The sequence below is a fragment of the Dipodomys merriami genome, unplaced genomic scaffold (genome assembly GCF_024711535.1).
Source record: "Dipodomys merriami isolate MVZ:Mamm:240054 unplaced genomic scaffold, mDipMer1.0.p SCAF_84, whole genome shotgun sequence".
NCBI classification, from domain to species: Eukaryota; Metazoa; Chordata; class Mammalia; order Rodentia; family Heteromyidae; genus Dipodomys; species Dipodomys merriami.
In genome coordinates this window covers 2,506,851-2,522,267 of record NW_027206446.1, presented here as the reverse complement: position 1 = coordinate 2,522,267, position 15,417 = coordinate 2,506,851, and the positions used below count along the sequence as shown (strand labels likewise).

General features: G+C 43.8%; 1 protein-coding gene across 17 annotated transcripts in view; it reads left to right on the top strand.

Moving 5' to 3' along the window:
• Positions 1 to 15,417, top strand: part of Sox5 (SRY-box transcription factor 5) — an 857,426-nt gene that overhangs the window by 750,473 nt on the left and 91,536 nt on the right. For all 17 annotated transcript variants that reach the window (XM_070011779.1, XM_070011777.1, XM_070011776.1 and 14 more), the window contains one exon: positions 7,378 to 7,463. In XM_070011779.1, coding sequence (XP_069867880.1) covers positions 7,378 to 7,463 — 86 coding nt within the window. The remainder of the gene's footprint in view (positions 1 to 7,377; positions 7,464 to 15,417) is intronic.

The following is a 15,417-nucleotide window of genomic DNA, read 5'->3' as shown; positions in this document are numbered from 1 at the left end:
GTGGCCCATGTGTGAAACGTGAAGACTGAGTGAAAATGAAGCGGCTACATCTGTTGGGAAAACCAAAGTCCGAAATGCTTACAAAAACGTCTTCTTGGCCTGGGAAGGCGGCTCGGTGGTAGAGCGCTTGCCTTGCATGCATGAGGCCCTGGGTTCAATTCCTCAGCACCACACAAGCAGAAAAAGCCAGAAGTGGCGCTGTGGCTCAAGTGGTAGAGCTTGAGCTGAAGAGCTGAGGGACAGCTCCCAGGCCCAGAGTTCAAGCCCCACAACCGACAAACAACAACAACAACAACAACAACAAAACTCTTCTTTCTTTATATATGATATAGTCACACGTATATCTTCAGGGCCAGGGGTAATACGGGAGGGTGCAGAACTTGAAGGAAAAAGGGTGAGCAAGTCCAGCAGTGGAGCTCACGGACACGGACGCACATGAGCTCTACAGCTTCTAGGTGGAGACAGGAGGGAGGGACTGGGAGAGAGTGAGGAAAAGAAGACACTGTACGAAAGGAAATGCACTCATTACCCGTTTCATGTAATTCCAGTCCCTCTGCACATCACCTAACCATGAAGTATTAAAAAAAAAAGTGCATGTGATGCACTCCTGTACGCTCAGCACTTTGGAGACTGAGGCCGGAGGAAAGGCCACCACTACTGTTACTCCTTTCTGTTATTTGGCCAGACTTGGCTACACCAAAATAAAAAACACAAGGAAACCAAAAACTCAGAAGACAAAGACCCTACCATCTACAAACAATGAAGTAAAAAAGAAATGTTTCCTAAGGTCAAAGCTTAGTCCTTTCCCTACAAAAGTATCAGTAACTCTCCTGCTAATTAACCGTGAGACTTTCCTATATGCGGGCATACGTGCAGGTGAAACCTTTTAACAGGGATTTTAACATCAACAAATACTAGTTGTCCATGTTTCCAGTTAGCAGGGGAATAATGAATAAGCTAAAATGGATACTGGGATAATTAAACGACAGTTTAAAGAAAAGCCATGTACCACAGTTTCCTTCGGGAACCGTGTACCAAAGTAACATAGAAGCCAAAGCTATGGACTCTTCCTCGTTTTCTTGTGTTCTTTCCCCCATCTAATTGGCTCTCCAGCCCTCTCCCAAAGCCGTCTCTGCCTCTCCCGTTCCAACCATCCCCATTTCCCCCTCTGATTCCCTGTGATGGTTCTCTCTGTCTTCATTCTCTCCCTCTTCCAATCGATCTCTCTCTCTGAAACACAAATGAGGCCACGTCACTTCCCTGCTTAACAGCAATGAGGTCACGGAATGGTTGCCTTCCAGGTAAACCACTCCATCCTGTAAGATGAGGTCGGCTTGCTTGTTAACTCCCATAGCTCACTAGTTCTGTATCAGGTACTCACGTCCCAGTGACCACAGTGCCTCCAGATGCAGGGCACACACAGGACAATGCTGTTCCCTCTGCCCCAGGACTTCAGGGAGATGTTCTCCAAGGGCAATTTCCGTCCAAAGTTCCATCCTCGGTGTGCTTGTTAGCTTCGTGTTGTCTCGGATTCCAGGACCTGAGAACGGTGGGACTGCATTACGTAGCCCAGAATGAATCTTCCATAACACACCTAGAAAAAAATGATATTGGGACGGCCATTGCCATGCATTCTGTGGGACAGAGACCACCTATATTTTTGGTATCCACAGATAAGGTAAAGTGTAGTTGTATTCTGAAGATAATTGCCTAACTTTTGGTATTTGTTTTTTTTAACTTTGTGAAAGGTTTTCAATTTTGAGCTAGAGTTTTCCAGGGTTGGCCTCAAAATAAGGAGCAAATTACCTTGGAAAAGCTTAAGGAAAAAATTTTCAAATGGTTAAAACCTAGGAAAGACTACAAGAAATTACATTTAAATAGTTCAAAGCCAATCCGAACAACTTACACAGGATTGAACTTTAAAAGTCAGGATTTTCCATTACCCATTTTTTAACTAAGTAAGTACCTCATGTGTTATTTACAAAACAAACCTGTTATAATATTTTCTTAGAACATTTAATTGAGGGATGGCCCCTATTAGGGACAGTATTTATTTCAAGAATCACCTTTTTGTCTTTTTTATTCCAAAAAGAGAAATTCAAAAGAGAAATTTTAAGAGCTATCTCTGCCCTTCTGTAACAAAGCCTTAAGAACATTATTTTGGAAGAACGCATCTTCTTGCAATATATTTTGAATTTCTTTTTTACTGAGGATTAAGTTCAGGTATTTTATTTAGGCCTACTTCAGAACCTGGGGCAGATTTCAACCAAATTAAATCTGAATATTCTGGGCCTGAAACGTGAATAATTACATACACTTGCTTTAAGTCATGTGAACTTCTGACTTGGGTATGATAATATTGTTGACTCTTTAGAGGCAAAAACCTTTGAAAAATTTTGGTATCCTTGTTGAGTATAGATTTATATCTTAAAAACTGAATGAGATTAAAGACATAAAATTGCTGTCGTCATCTATAGAATTGCTACTTTTACAGTTTTTGTTGAGTGTTCTTGTTTTTGTGCCCGTACTAGAGATTGAACTCAGGGCCTGGGTGGTACCCCCTAAGCTTTTAGCATTCTGCCACTTGATCCACAGCTCCACTTCCAGCTTTTTGCTAGTTAACTGGAGAAAGAGTCTCACAGACTTTCCTTCCCTGGGCTGGCTTCAAACATGGTTCCTGAATCTCAGCCTCCTAAATTGCTAGGAGGACAGGTGTGCTCTATCAGAACAGGCTCCACTTTCCTACTTTTGGTTGTGTCCAATTCACTTAAGTATACAAACACATTGATAAGCAGATCTCTGTGATAACCGTAGCACGTGACTCGGGGTGTCTTCTATTTGCAAGTTCCTCTTTCTCTGATAAGAATACCAGTCATATGTGACTAAGGGCTGACATGCCACCACATTTTACCTCGTTTGCCTGTTTACTAGACTCTCCCCAATCCTAATCCCATTCTGACATAGCACAGAACAGACCTCCAACATCCACCACAGCAGACATCTCCCAGTCCATACACACACACCTCTGAAATAGTCACCTTTTATAAATGTCTCGCGTGTGTATTCAGATATTCATGTCACAAGCGTGCGTCCACAAGCACGTGGAACGTGTGGCCTGAGGATTAAGCAGTAGTTATTAGCACACACATGCACAGCCACAGAAAAGGTTATCGATCGTGTCACTGACATACACTCATGAACCTAAGAGACAAGAAAACAGAAGTTTCCAACGTATGCATTTTAAAAACAGTATGCCCAGTCTAGATTTTAGCTGGCGTGTTAAATATACATTCATTCATTAATAGCTTCTAGTTCTGCAAAATATTCTCAAAACACCTTTGGGCATGTTTCAGTTCTAACTCAGGAGCGAGTCTGTGTCCCCGCAGAAGACTTGCTCACAGCACTGAAGATGTCCCATTACTTCATCCCTCCAGTGAGGCTTAAGACTTCCCTTAATGCCTTTGCGTTTGTGAGTTCAAATATCCATGAGACCCGACTTTGGACAGTTTCTCAACTTTTGCCTCTGGCTTAGTACATCACTTCTCAGCCGTTTATTTTTTTCTTTTTCCGCCACTATGTCATTTTTGTTTTTCGACACATTTGTACCAACTAACACCATTCTCATTGGGTGTTGTTTGTTCACACCTGTACTACTCAGGAGGCTGAGGTCTGAGGACTGAGGTTCAGGAGGAATAAAAACCCCTGAGACTTTTATCAACAATTAATAGATTTTTTAAAAAAAAACAGAAGTGGAGGTTTGGCTCAAATGGTAGAGTGACAGTCTCTCAAGGGAGAGAATGCATGAGGCTCTGAGTTCAAGCTTCGCTACAGGTAGAGAAAGAGAAAGAGTAGATGGACATATAGGTAGGATAATAGGATAGCTGGCTGGATGCATAGATAGGCAGAAAGATAAACAGATGATAAAGATGATAGATACATAGGTACACGCATACATAGATACATACACACATACATACGTAGATGCAGAGATACATAGATACATAAACAGGCAGGCAGCAGACAGACAGACAGACAGACAGACAGTTTTCTCCCTTCCACTTGTGAGTCTTCAAGGCCTTCTTGAACTATTCTCTAAGATATAAATCCAATAAATCACTCCTGTAACCTTCTAATACTCAGTGAGACCCACATCCGCTCTGGTTTGGGATGGAGAGACATTCAGGGGAGAAAGCGCAAGACTTGTTTTCTGTCCCTGTTTTCTGTCTCCTGTAGCATCCAGCAGAGCTCTAGTCACGTGGTAGATGTTGTAAGTACTCATTAATTGATTAATTTACAACCGGGGAAGCAAATTATATAAAATAAATTATCACTCCGAAGAGTATCACAGCCACTGCACTTGTGCTGTAGTTAATTTTAAGATTGCGATCATTAAATGGGGAATACAAATGAATTACACCATTTAAGCACCTAAATTATCACTTCTAACCATCATAATGTAATAGTATTTACTACGTTAGCCAGATTGTAAAACTACAAATCCAAGCTTTTAAACTTCCCTTTCAATTAATCAGTTTTATAGATTAAATAACTAAATTACCAAATTTTAAGCAAAACCCTTATCATGTAACATGAGTTATCTTCTATCTTCTGTGTCCTAGTTTTTTCCCCCTGTGAAAATTGAATCTTCTTCATTAGCATGCAAGCATATTCTAATTTTTCCACATTATTTACCTTTTCTTAAAAAAAAAAAAAGACTGGCTTTAAGTAGTTGTTCAATGGAGTTTTAATTCAACCTATCATTTTGTGACTACAATGCATTTTATTTTTTGGTCAGTTGTGGAGCTTGAACTCAGGGCCTAGACACCGTCCCTGAGCCTCTTTGTGCTCAAGGCCTGTGCTCTACTGCTTGAGCCATAGCACCACTTCCAGTTTTTGAGTGGTGTATCGGAGATGAGTCTCACGGGGGGCTTAACTTCCCGGGCTGGCTTCACACCATGATCCTCGGGTCTCCAGTCTCCAGAATATCTAGGAGACAGGCATGAGCCACCAGCGCCCTGCTCTACTGCATCTGGACCCACATCACCCCTTCCTTCCTTCTCCCCCATCTCTCCTAGCCCGACCCTCCCTCTCATCTTCCCCTACATTCACTGAATATGATGACTGCATTTGACTTCTCTTCCTCTCTCCATTCATCTGTCCCTCCTCCTATTGACCTTTTCAGTGAAGCTTTCTCCCTCATCCATCTTTCAACTAGGTACCACTTTCAGAGTTTCCCCATCTTAGCCATTCTTACACGAATGTGCGTGCAGATCACCCGAGAACCTCTCAGAAGTGATCTGCCTCCTGATTCCACAGACCGTCCCAAAGCTTGGTGGTATCAGACAAGAGATCGGGGTTAGCGAGCAGCCATGCTGGGTGTTGGTTGGGCCTGCCTACGGCCGTCTCTAGCATGGCTTGGACAGAATGCACTCCTCCCTAAACTCACTTTTCAGCCGATGGCACGCCTTGTGCCTTTGCCGAGGATCAACCACCAAGATGGTGTTTGATTTTGGTGTTTGATTGGGGCCTATCTAGTGTACAACCCCCAAGTTGCTTGTCCCACTGGGGGGGGAAGGGAAGCACCAGACAGTGCATAGCCTGATCTCAAAAGTAAACTCTGATTTAAGTGTGTCTTGTGCACACGAGAGGAGTTACAAGCCCCGGCCTGACTTCCATCAGGGAGGAGCTGCCGAAGAGCCTTTGCATCTTCTATCAATGCGGCGTGGCAGCGGGTACTGTAGATTTAGGGTAGCGTCTCAGACTCTACACTCCTGAGGAATTCCTTGGGAGAATGAATGCTGCTTTTCAAGACTCTCACTCTGGAAAGCGAGGTCTCTGCTCTTCCCTCTGATCCCGTCCTCTCTACCTGGCTCTGTGATCACATGTTCCCGGTGTCCATGCACTGAACCACCCACCTCCGTGCTAGCAAGACCCACAGTTGCTCTGTCCAAAACTCTTTCTTTTGATCCATTTCTGAGGTATCCGTGTAAAACTACAGTGAAGTCGCCCCCGAGTGATCCCTGTCATGTTCTGCCATCTTTCCTCTTAAATGGCACGTGAATCTTCCTCCTGTTGTCACCAGCCCAGTCCACGCCCGGAGCCGATGATAGATTTCTGCATCTGTTTACCAGCTGCTCACGCCCGGCAGCCTCCAACCTCAGCGATCTCACTCAGTCTACATTGCCGTTTGCTCTAACCCGAAAGATAATGTTTAGATTGTTTAACATAGTTCATAGTACCCGCTTACAAAACAAAAGAATTCTTCACTTACCTTGAAATCTGCAGGACAAAAAGCTGTGTGTCCATCTTTCTGTGGGTCTGTATTTTTATAGATTAGAAATTAATAAACTGACACAAACTAATATTTTTATAGGTTATAGACTAGTAACACTTCAAGATTGATTTTGAAATGCTCTGATATTTTAAAAGATAGAATTCTGTGGGAAGAAGTCTTTATGTATTGTCCTTATGTTTAATTATAGACATTTATAATTTGTCATTGAAGTAAGACACATTATATAGACACTGATATAGACATATATATGCACTGATATCTAGACATAGATTGATAGATAGTGATATTGCTGGTACTGGATTTGAACTTGGGACCTGTATGCTGTCTTCTAAGCTTTTGCACTCAAGACTGGCTCTCTACCATTCAAGCCGCATCTCTACTCCCACCTTTTTGCTGATTACTTGGAGATAAGAGTCTCAGGGACTTCCCTGCCTGGCCCAGCTTTTAACTGCGATCCTCAGCTTTCAGCCTCCTGAGTAACTAGAACTCCGGGCACAAGCAACAGATGTCTGGCACACACCCACAATATTTTCCTCACTATAAACTTATTGACAAAATAGCATAAAGGTTATGTGAATCAAGGCAACCAAATGGCTTTCTTAATGGCTTGGCTTAAACCTTTGGAGTTTTGGTTTTCGTTAACAGTAAGTTTCGTCAAGCTCCTTTCATAATTACTCAATACTTTTGCAGAGGGTTTGCTGGGCTAAGATGGACACTGCCGTCCGCGCGTGCGCGCGCGTGTGTGTGTGTGTGTGTGTGTGTGTGTGTGTGTGTGTGTGTGTGTGTGTGTGTGTGTGTGTTAAGCTACAGCCCTCTGATCTATGAGAACTTCCCTCCTCCCCATCAGAAAAAAAAAATAAGAGGGTGAGGTTGCATGGCTTAATTGCCTGTGCCTTTTATTCAAGTCAGTCTCTCAACCAGAATCGTGGAGAGTGTTGGGGAACCGGCTTCACAATGGAGCTTTTCAGCAGCCTCAGCCAGAGTCACAAAAGCAGGCTTCTGGCCCGAGTGGATGCGTGAGTTGAATTTGCAGGTGGTGCGGAGGTCAAAGGTGCTGACGCCTCTGTTGTTCTCTTACTCAGGTGACCCCTACCCAGTTCAGCTGATTCCCACCACCATGGCTGCTGCGGCTGCCGCAACCCCCGGCCTCGGCCCACTTCAACTGCAGGTAAGTGAGAGACCGAGCAGCCCAGGCCGAGGTCACGTACACACACCCAGGAGTGCCATCATCCTGGAAAAGCCCAAGGCAGCCACCGAAGGCGAAACGGGCCAGGGGCGGCCCACGTTACCTTTATCCTGATTGTTGTCTGTCGATTTTTAGTTAGCCTCCATCAACTTTTGGCCAAAGAGAGGTCGGTTCCTTTCCATTTTGTTTCTGTTTTGTGTTGAAATTCCATAGTGTTAGACCTTACTGTCATCCCCTTTTGCTAATTGCCTGCTGTGAGTTAAGAACATGAGCTGTAATTTCGCGTTGATTTCTACCTGGTGCTCTGGGACCAGGCCCACCAGGATCAAAATCACAACAGCAGCCCCTGGAAAAGGTATTCATTCCAGCACACAGAGCAAGTGACCACAAATTGGGTTTAAAATCATTCAGGATAGACCCATCATGGGGGGCACCAGGGAGAGCCTCTGCTCTGTTAATGTCCACTCCAGTGGAGTAACCGGCCAGACGGACGTCTCAGGGGGCAAACATTGAAACGAAGGTGGGGAGCCGGTATTTATTTCATACCTGTAATCCCAGCTGCAATGATGGGGGATTGCAGTTCCAACCCAATCCAATGCCAAAAAAAAAAAAAAAAGGAAAGAAATTACTGAGACATCATCTCAACAAATAAACCAGGTATGCTGACACACGATTGTAATCCCAGCTATACCTGAGGAGCTGAGCAAGGATTATGGTCATCCAAGTTCTTCCCTGGGTAAAAGTATGAGAGGCCCTATGGGGGTATATATATATATATATATATATATATATATATATATATATATATATATATATATATATATATATATACACTATCCGTATATAATATTTATTTATATTACATATATATGTATATATCCTTATGCCTTCTAAGACCTTTGAAGACCTGAACAATATCCGTGATCCTAGAATTGTTTACATTGATCCTAGAATTGTTCACATCCTAGAATGTAAGCAATGACTTTACCTGATGCCTAGATCATCTTTAGGAATTATGTCTGGGCTTATAAAAAGAATCAGTTAACACGAAGCAAGTTCCATCCTCTAAACCTCTGAATCCATGCACCACACAGTACAGTCCATAGTTCCAATCACAGACCAGACCTTGGTAATGGTGCGCTGGATGGACGAACCTCTCATACTCACTCATCTCTTCTTGTGTGAGGTGCTCTATTCTCCTTGGTCTGAAAGCCACCAGACACGAGGCAGAAAGCAGCTGCACTGGAGAAAATGAAACTGTGTTCCCCGACGTGCGTATCACAAGGCTGGGAAGAAGAGCTTGCCGAGGCCCTGGCCTGGGTCTGGGCCTGGGCCTGTGTGTGGGCCTATGTCTGGGCTTGGACCTGTGTCTAGGCTTGGACCTGTGCGTGGGCCTGTACCTGTGCGTGGGCCTGGGCCTGTGTGTGGGTCTGGACCTGGACGTGTGCATGGGCCTGGACCTATGCGTGGGCCTAGGCTTGTACCTGTGTTTGGGTTTGGACCTATATCTGTGTGTGGGCTTGGGCCTGATCTTGTACCTGGGTCCGGGTCTGGACCTGTGCATGGGCCTAGGCCTAGGCCTGTGTCTGGGCCTGGACCTGTGCATGGGCCTGGGCTTGTGCGTGGGCCTAGGCCTGTGTCTGTGTGTGGGCCTGGGCCTGTGCGTGGGCCCGGGCCTGTGCGTGGGCCCGTGTCTGTGCGTGGGCCCGTGTCTGTGTGTGGGCCTGGGCCTGTGTGTGGGCCTGGGCTGGGCCTGTGCGTGGGCCTGTGTCTGTGTCTGGGCCTGTGCCTGGACCTGTGTCTGGGTCTAGGCCTGTGCGTGGGCCCGTGTCTGTGTGTGGGTCTGGACCTGTGTCTGGGCCTGGGCCTATGCATGGGTTGGCCTGTGTCTGTGTGTGGGTCTGGGTCTGTGTGCGGGCTGTGTCAGGCCTGCAGGAAGCGGGGCGGGGCGTGTGAGGGCTGTGTCAGGGCTGAGTCTGTGCGGGCTGTGTCAGGGGCTGGGCCTGCAGGCTCGCTGGGGAGTGGGTGGCGGTTGGCTTAGTGACTCCGTTACCTCTGTGGCATTTTCCTCAGACAGGGAATGGTTAGCTCAGAAGGTGTGCAGCCTGGGCACCCATTAGGAGAATAATTAAAGTGGCCATGGCAAGAAAAGTCATCGTCCAAATTGTTCCTTATAAAGGGTGGAGGGCACAGTGTGTGTCTGCTTGTCTGTCTGTCTGTCTGTAGCGTGGGGGTGGGGGGTAGATGTTTTAAACGAAAATAGGAGTCCAAATAGGATGATTTAAATGTCCATATCATGTTGGATCAAAGGATGCTGCCAGTAGCCAGGGTTCGTTTCCGACATCAGGTCGGCTGGCAAGCTTTTTACAAGGATTGTTTAATTCTTGTTACAACACCTCGTGGAATGCATTAATATCTCTCTCTGTCCAGAAGGAAGTTAGAACAAAGCCCCAGCACTATGGTTTTTAAGCAACTAAATGTATTTCTCCAAGCCCAGGAGATTTTATTTTAAGCTTTGGAGGCCCTGCCCCTTGTAAGACTTTTACTAACTCTGTAGCTGGCTAATCAAATTATAACAATAATGCTGATTAATTGGCACCAATACAAATACTCCGCGTGTTTTGCAGTAACTAAAAAGAGCAGCAGGTATTAAAATGGCAGGTGTCTACCTACACTCGGAATTTACCATTACCTTTTTACAGAAATATGCATTAATTCAAGAACTTCTCTGAACCTGTAGATCTAATGAAAGACACCTTAAATATATTTCTACTCCAGATCGACTTTGTTTACCTGCCATTCCTGCTTTCTTTTGAAATAACCCTTGGCACATGATTTCTCATACTTGCATAGTCTTATGAAAAATAAAATCGGAACCTTTATTAAAGAAAGAACCGAAAAATATAATTATTTTCAAACACAAGCAAAATGACCTGGTATAAATGAAACTTTACATATTCCCTCCTACTTTATTTCCTTGGAGATCCTTAGCATATAATAAAAAAATGTACATGTAGACCTTATTAGGTCTACTTTTAGGTACAGTGGAATATTTGAAAAAAAATGAAATATTTTTTAGAGAAAAATGACAGTCTAGATTATATATATAATTATATATTACATCAATAACTATGGCATATTAACATGCGGGCAAAACACTATTTCTTTGTTTTCAAACAGATTTGCCTTTGTCTCTTACGCCTTTCCAGTCTTTTCTGAGCCTCATATCCACATAGACAAGTGCAAAAATAGAGAGATGTCTACAGAGCCTGCCAGTGGGATCAGAATAGGAATCCACAGGTTTTGTTTCTCCATCCCCAGGCTGGACTTTGTGAGTGGCTTCACATCCATTCCTCAACCCAGCCCCAGGAGTCTATCTGGAATTAATCTTTCTCCCTCTTTCCCTGCCCCTGCTCACAAACTGTGCACTCCACCTAATAAACACATCGACAGTCCACTTCTGCTGGGGGCTGGTGGAGCATTGCCCATAGGGCTAGGTACTTCAGGAGGCTGAGACCGGGGAGGATCATGAGTCGAGGCCAGAAAAAAGTTGGCGGAACTCCCAATTCCAAAATGACCAGTAAAAAAGTAGGCTGGGATGTAAGGATCAAGTGTTGAGCACCACCTCAGCACGGAAGCAACGTGTGAGGCCCAGAGTTCAAACTTCCGTACTGTCTGTCCCCCCACCCCCCCTAAAATTAGCACATTAGTGCTTATATTCCCCCCTCCCTCTCTTTTGTGCCAGTCCTGGGGCTTGAACTCAGCAGCCTGAGCACTGTCCTGGAGTATTTTCTTTGCTCAAGGCCAACCCTCTGCCACTTGAGCTGCAGCAACACGTCCTGCTGTTTGGTAGCTTATTAGAGATCAGAGTCTCATAGTCTTTCCTGCCCAGGCTGGCTTTGACTGGCTGTCCTCAGATCTCAGCCTCCTAGGCGGCTGGGTGTGAGCCATTGGTGCCCTGCCCGGTCTCCTAGCTTAACCTTGTCCCTTCAGTAATTCCCATCTACATATTATTAGTCAGAATAGTCTTTTATGGTTTTAAAAATCATGTCTTTTTCCTGCTTGAAGCACCCCCAAAGGACTCCCCTGTATTTTCAAGTTCTTTTTGCACAATTAGATTTTCTTTTTGTTCTGACAGTCACGGGGCTTGAACTCAGGGCCCTGAACGCTGTTCCCTGAACTCTTTCTCTCAAGGCTAGCACTGGACCACTTTGAGCCACAGCTCCACTTCTGATTTTCTGGTGGTTCATTGGAGGTAAGAGTCTCCCGGACTTTCCTGCCCAGGCTGGCTTAGAACTGTGATCTTCAGATCTCAGCCTCCCAAGCAACGAGGCTGACAGGCGGGAGCTACTGGTCCCCAGCTCTGTTAGATCTTTGTAAGCAGTGGTTTCTTGGCCTTCAACCATGTTACACTATTGTTCCCAAGCCAACATTTCCTTACCTCTCTAATCCCGTGGGAAGGTGTCCCTATTTGCACAAAGGACTTCCATAATCCCTAGTCTAAGTTAATGTTAAGTACATGGGTTCCAACAACATACAGTATTTCCTTCCCGTGACACTCGTAGAATGCGGTTTCTTGGGGTTTTTTGGTTAATGTTGTTGTTTTGTGTCAGTCCGTGGTCTTGAACTCAGAGTCTGGGCACCGTCCCGGAGCTTCTTTGCCGAAGTCTAGGCACTCTACCATTTGAGCCACAGCTCCACTTCTGGATGCTTGCTGTATAATTGGAGATGAGATTCTCTCAGGTACTTTCCGGCATGGTCTGGCTTTGAACCATGATCCTTAGCTCTCACCCCCAGAGTAGCTGGGAGTATAAGTGTGAGCCAACAATTCAAGGCTAGAATAGGTTTTAAACGCTGCTTTTTGCCCTCTGCGAGGTAACACATCCACAGCGCCAGCGGCTCACCACCTTTCTGTGCTTAACCAAACGCTTGTAATATTGTATGAACTCAACAAAAAAAGATGTGTTAAGTGAGAGGGTAAAGAGCGGATTTTAGCATTACACTTCCCATAAATTCTGTGTCTTTTTCTCAAATAGCTATCCTGCTGTATAATGATGAAATTAAGCTCAATATTAATGATGAGTTCCCTATATGAATTCATCTCTGTCTTTTTCAAAGAGGCAGTAGCAGAAATTCATAAAAAAACACAAATTATCAAAAGTTATCAGTGTCTCCTTGAATGAGAAAAAGAAAAATATTCATTTGAATTCAATTCAGTAAGGTCATGTTAAAAATTTTTTATAATAAACTAGAAGAAACTTGGGAGTATTCTGTGCCTGGCATGGTGAATTTTACACGAGAGAGTTAATGAAGATTATTTTTTTTTAACCTTTTTGGTTCACACTCCCTCAATCTATTCCAACTGGCGCTTTCCTTTTCCTTGACTTACCAAGATACGCTCTTGATGTAGAGTTTCAGAACAGCTATTTTCCTTCACCAGAAAAGTGCTTTGCTTGGTCTGGGATGCAAACTCACTCCTATCAAGTAATTGCTGTAATTCCCTCTGACTGAGTCCTACATCACCAACCTATTTAAACTGTAAGGCAGGTCACCAGGACGCTCCATGTTTCCAGCATCCCATACAGGTCTCCCTCTATAGTACTGGCCGCCTTGAAGCACATACGAATCTCCTTAGGATAAAGGTCTACTGCCCCAACAGTATGTATCGGGACCCCTGGTTCGAGGGTCCTTAGTGTTGTGTAATAATATATCTCAGCCAGGCACCAGTGACTCCCGCCTGTCATCCTAGCTTCTCAGGAGGCTGAGATCTGAGGATCACAGTTCAAAGCCAGCCCAGGAAGGAAAGTCCATGAGACTCTGATCTTCAGTGAACCACCAGAAAACTGGAAGTGGTTCAAGTGGTAGAAGAATACGAGGCAAAGAGCAGGTTTTCCATAAGATATTTATGAAATGAAACTAACTGAAGAGCTGATGGACCTAATTGTGTGTGAGTGTGTATGTGTGTGTGTGTGTGTGTGTGTGTGTGTCTGATGGACCTAATTGTGTGTGTGTGTGTGTGTGTGTGTGTGTGTGTGTGTGTGTGTGCACACGCCATTATTGGGCCTTAATCTCAGGCCCCTCAGAGCTGTCCCTGAGCTTTTGTGATCACGGCTAGTGTTCTACCACTAGAACCACTAGAACCACTGCTCCATATCTGGCTTTTATTTTGGTGGTTAATTGGAGTGGAGAATCTCAAAGTCTTTCCTGCCCAGGCTGGCTTTGAACTGCAATCTTCAGAGTAGCTTCCTGTAATTTTTTTTTAAATGAAAAATAGCACATGAGTAAGTTTTGGACCGGGAAACTGTGGAGTTAGGAAGCCTTTAATGTATAAGGCATTCCTAGCTTACCGCTCCTTTCCTGTTCCTTAACGTACCCCTGAGCTGTCATAGAAGGTATCAACACTTTCCAGTTCCTAATTCCTTTGAAGTCATCACAATTTCTGAATAAGCAACCCAGGATTGCAGTGGCCAGTTATGATATGTTATGTTTGCACAGCCATGTAGAACAATGTAGAATACAGTAGGGACTTAGAGCTCATCAGGATACTAACTAATCAGTAAATTACAGAGGATATCTTTATCAAAATAGTAACTGAACAATTAGCAGTCTCGTATACTGGATTACTTCCTTCTATTTTATTCTCTCTTTTTGAAAACTACTCCTCCTCTTCTAATTACTGTTACCTTCCAAGAACAAAGATAAGTTTGACATTTGTTCTCTGTTCTCCTGATGTTGCTTGTGTGTGTGTGTGTGTGTGTGTGTGTGTGTGTGTGTGTGTGTGTGTGTGTGTGTGTGTGTGTGTATTAGTGTTGGTTTTGAACTCAGGAACTTTTCACTTGGCTTTTCCTGCTCAGGACTAGCTCTCTACGTAGCCCTTTAGCCATACCTGTAATTCTGATTTTTCACTGTTTAATTGGAGCTGAGAGTCTCAAAGATTTTCCTGCCCAGGCTGGCTTTGAACCACGATCCTCAGATCTCAGCCTCCTGAGTAGCTAGGATGACAGGCATGAGCCACCAGCACCCTGCCAGATGCTGTTTCTTTTGAGAGAAGGGGATTTATTTATATACAAAACGAATCTAGCTTCATCTCCATCATTAATAATGAATATCATTGTTTATACAAAGTAAAGTTACACTCTGCATTTTTGGACATTTGTGACTAGAGGAAATTGGCTCTGTGAATCATCTGTTTCTCATTAATAAAATCACATGGTGGCAAAAATGTTCCATCTAGCATTTATTTCTCATATTCCTTTCTGTTCATTTGCATTTTACTTAATGAAGATAATGGATCTTTTAATAGTAATAGTTATACTGTAGTATCTGCTTTCTTTTCTGGGTTTTTTTTTTTTAGCTAGGCTTTTAAGATTTGAAATTAGAGGGAAATATTTACCCACTTCCTTCTCACTTTATAAATAATGTTTTTGTCTTGGCCAAAAGATGGCGGCCACCTGTTCTACCTATAGGAAGCCAAAATTGTTGACTCCAAGCAATGATTAATAAAAAGTTGATAAGCAGAAGGGAAAAAAGATTGAAATTCTTCTGGGACAGTCATATTTTCCTCAAAATAAGCGAGTAACATTCAATCAAGTATTTTTATTGTATCAATTAAACTTTAAAAATTTGAGTAGGACTGCTTTTATCAATTCATCAAGTAGTTTTGGAATGCCGGGTGCCAGTAATCCCAGCTGAGATCTGAGGATCATTGGTTCAAAGCCAGCCCTTCAGACTCTTACCTTCAATTAACTAGCAAAAAGCTTGAAGTAAAGCTGTGGTTCAAGTGGTAGAGCCACTAGCCCTGAGTGAGAAAGCTCAGGGACAGTGCCCAGGCCCTGAGAACTTTAGAACAAAACCTAAAATATCTCACTTTGTCCTAAGTGAGTTATACATAAGCATCACCAGTGTCTTGGTAGATGATGTCTGACTTATGAAGAGA